The sequence below is a fragment of the Salvia miltiorrhiza genome, chromosome 8 (assembly GCF_028751815.1).
Source record: "Salvia miltiorrhiza cultivar Shanhuang (shh) chromosome 8, IMPLAD_Smil_shh, whole genome shotgun sequence".
In the NCBI taxonomy this organism is placed as follows: Eukaryota; Viridiplantae; Streptophyta; class Magnoliopsida; order Lamiales; family Lamiaceae; genus Salvia; species Salvia miltiorrhiza.
The window spans coordinates 28,516,981-28,519,990 of NC_080394.1; the positions used below are offsets into that span (position 1 = coordinate 28,516,981).

Sequence of the window (3,010 nt, forward strand, 5' to 3'; positions counted from 1 at the left end):
CATATTCTCAAATAATTTAATTAAGTTTTTGGGAAAAAGAGGGATATATTCCTAATTTCCAATTTCTACTTTACGCGCAAGAAATATATTTACTAACATCAACTTGGCTATTTATTAATGACCGTTTCTTTTAAAATATATTATTAGCATCAACTCGGTTTCTATAAATGACTGTTTCTTTTTAGCTACGCCAATTATATAATTTAGATCACAAGACAAGATCACCAACTACTCACGGTCGCGAATTATATCATATAAAATAAATGTTCGAAAAAAAAGTAATAATAGCGAACTTGATAAAGGCAATAAATAAGGGTTATTTTTGCAAAACTGTACTAAATTATGGCATTTGTATCAAACAAATATCATGTTAAATTTCAGAAAATAAAAAAAGTTTCTGTATTTATTATAGGTTAATATCCAATTAATTATTGAATAATAATTTATTTTAAAAGAATACTAAACTTGCATTTTATAAGGTTTTAATTAATTTTTTAAAAAATCTTTTATCCCACATAACAACCAAAATACTACATAAACTTGCATTTTAGAATAAACTTCAAAAAAAAGTACTCCCAAGATCGGAGTGATGGCAGGAGCTGCATCGCCAATCATGCTCATGTTTGTGCGTGGATTATAAAAAACTAGGCCCATAAAAGATTTAAGTATTCGTGTTTTTGCACAAGAATGTGTGGGACAATGACATTATAAAGTGAATGTACGTGAAGCACATGAATTTAATTTTTTTTCTATAAAAAGAATTCTTTAATATGTATCTATATGTTTAATACATGCATGGCGCATACTCAATCATTGGAGTTTGTAAAATGATAAAAGTGCGTGCCTAATTAAATAAATGATTTTCAATTATCTTGTACTCCCTCCGTCTCATGAAGCATGACCCATTTCTTTTCGGAACTGATTCATGGTAACTTGGAGTGGGGAGAGAAGGGGATGTTGTGTGCTGGACATAGAAATGGAAAAGGAGGATGGTGGCCGAAAATTGTGGCTAGGGGGGGGAGGGGGCGAGTGGTGGGTGGTTTTGGGAAAATCTGACTAGAGAAGTTGGGAATGGTCAGACAACTTTGTTTTGGTATGATAGGTGGGCTGGCGAGAAACCTCTTAGGGCTGTTTTCCCGAGACTTTTTCATTTGTGTCTTAATAAAGAAGCTGTGATCGAGCACTACGGGAGATGGGAAGACGGGAAGTGGACCTGTGATATTAAGTGGAGGAGGGAACTATTCGGGAGAGATCTTGGGGAGCTTAATACTCTGCTCTTGGCTATTTCTCCTTTCTCTCTGAATGCAGGAATGGCGGACTGCTCCAAGGACGGAGTTTTCTCTACGAAGTCGGCATATTCCATTCTGACGGAGACTTGGACCGAAAGCTCCATGCCGGCCAATGTTAAGAAAGCTTCCTCCAAGGTGTTGAAGGTCCCAGCGCCTCATAAGCCAAAGGTAACTGCTTGGAGGCTGATCAAAAATAGACTTCCAACTTGTGACGACTGTTGAAGAATATCCCGCTTGCGATCGAGGAGAGCTACTGCACTTCGTGTGTAGCAAGTTTGGAGACAGCAAACCACCTGTTTCTTCTCTGCCCCAAAGCGGGGAAGGTCTGGGATGAGATTAAGAAATGGCTCGGGATTTTTACGACCCGTCCTCAAGGTATCATACAACACCTCTTTTCGTTTTCTAATTTGGGAGGAGGAAAGAAGAGCTGCAAATTCCTTAAAGCACTGTGGATGTGTACTATTTGGCTTCTTTGGAAAGGAAGGAATGAAGGTCGTTTCGAAGGCAAGGTTTGGGAGATTCAATCTCTGGTTCAGGAGATTAAGAGTAGACTTTGGAGTTGGAATAAAGTTTTTTAAATTATTGAGTTGGATGTGAGTTTCTCAGTTTGGTGCTCGGGTGATTTGGTATCGCTGTAGCTTGTCCTGTGTGGCTCTTTGAACTTTGGTACCTCTGGTACCCTTTTATTTTAATTCGAAATTTTTCTGATCAAATTTTTTTTTTTTGTGTTAAGTGTGGTAGGTGAAAAAGTGAAAAGGTGAATAAAGGGTAAATTTTTTGCCATTTTTAGAAACAGGTCAAGTTTCGTGGGATAAACTAAAAAGGAAATTGAGTCATGCTTCGTGGAACGGAGGGAGTATTTCTTTTCAATTAAGTTCATCCAATGTTATATTTACAATTAATTACACTAATATTTTTGATTTAAATCATGACACGTAAGACAGTCTTACACTAGACATGTGAACATAAACACACAACGGTTGAACATATTGATTTAGAAAAAGCGTATAAAACGTGGTATTTATCGTTATAAAATAATTATTAAATTAATTAATCTTAAATTCTTGAAGTGTTATTTTTGTGTTAATGGGCAAATAATTTTAAAAATGTGTAATGGTGGATTCAAATTTGAAACCTGAGATTTTTGAGTGTTATTATATTTTTGCATCTAAAGAATCTTGAATCAGATATTTGAAGGCTAAAATGAGTTAAGCCCCACCTAATTTTGGCGATCATGCTTCTAAATGTGAATTGTCTGTCTCATAGATATTTTCAGACAGCCCAATCTTGCTTGTGTCCTAAATACTAATATCTCTATCTCGCACCATCATTCAAAAATGTTTCCTACTTTTTTATATTCTATCCGTTTTATGATTAATTAGGGAATCGTGATGATCCTGACGAAATCAATGACAGCTACCCATCAATTAAAATCGCATTTGATTTAATTATTAAAAGCACAAAATTTAAGACCCGGAAGCGAATGAGGATCATGTGCTAATATATGGTCGGAACGATCGCTTACCTCAACAAATAATTGAACTGCTAATATTCCGTAAGTCCTTTTTTTGGGTGTTAAATACTTTTGTTCCAACTAAAACACTCCCATAAAAGAGTAATTATGATTTATGAATAATTGCAATTTGTGATGTTTTAAAATCTACCCATCTATTTATGCAATCATGTAAGCCCAACAACTTCTTATAATTGGGTTTACTATA

The 3,010-nt window shown here is 35.2% G+C and overlaps 1 protein-coding gene across 1 annotated transcript; it reads left to right on the top strand.

Annotated features, from left to right (window-relative positions):
• The first annotated feature begins 976 nt into the window (after positions 1–976).
• LOC130998279 (uncharacterized) lies at positions 977–1,949 on the top strand. Its single transcript, XM_057923711.1, has 4 exons — positions 977–1,032; positions 1,103–1,457; positions 1,514–1,798; positions 1,896–1,949. The coding sequence occupies exons 1-4, from the start codon at positions 977–979 to the stop codon at positions 1,947–1,949; spliced, it is 750 nt and encodes a 249-aa protein (XP_057779694.1).
• The last annotated feature ends 1,061 nt before the right edge of the window (positions 1,950–3,010 follow it).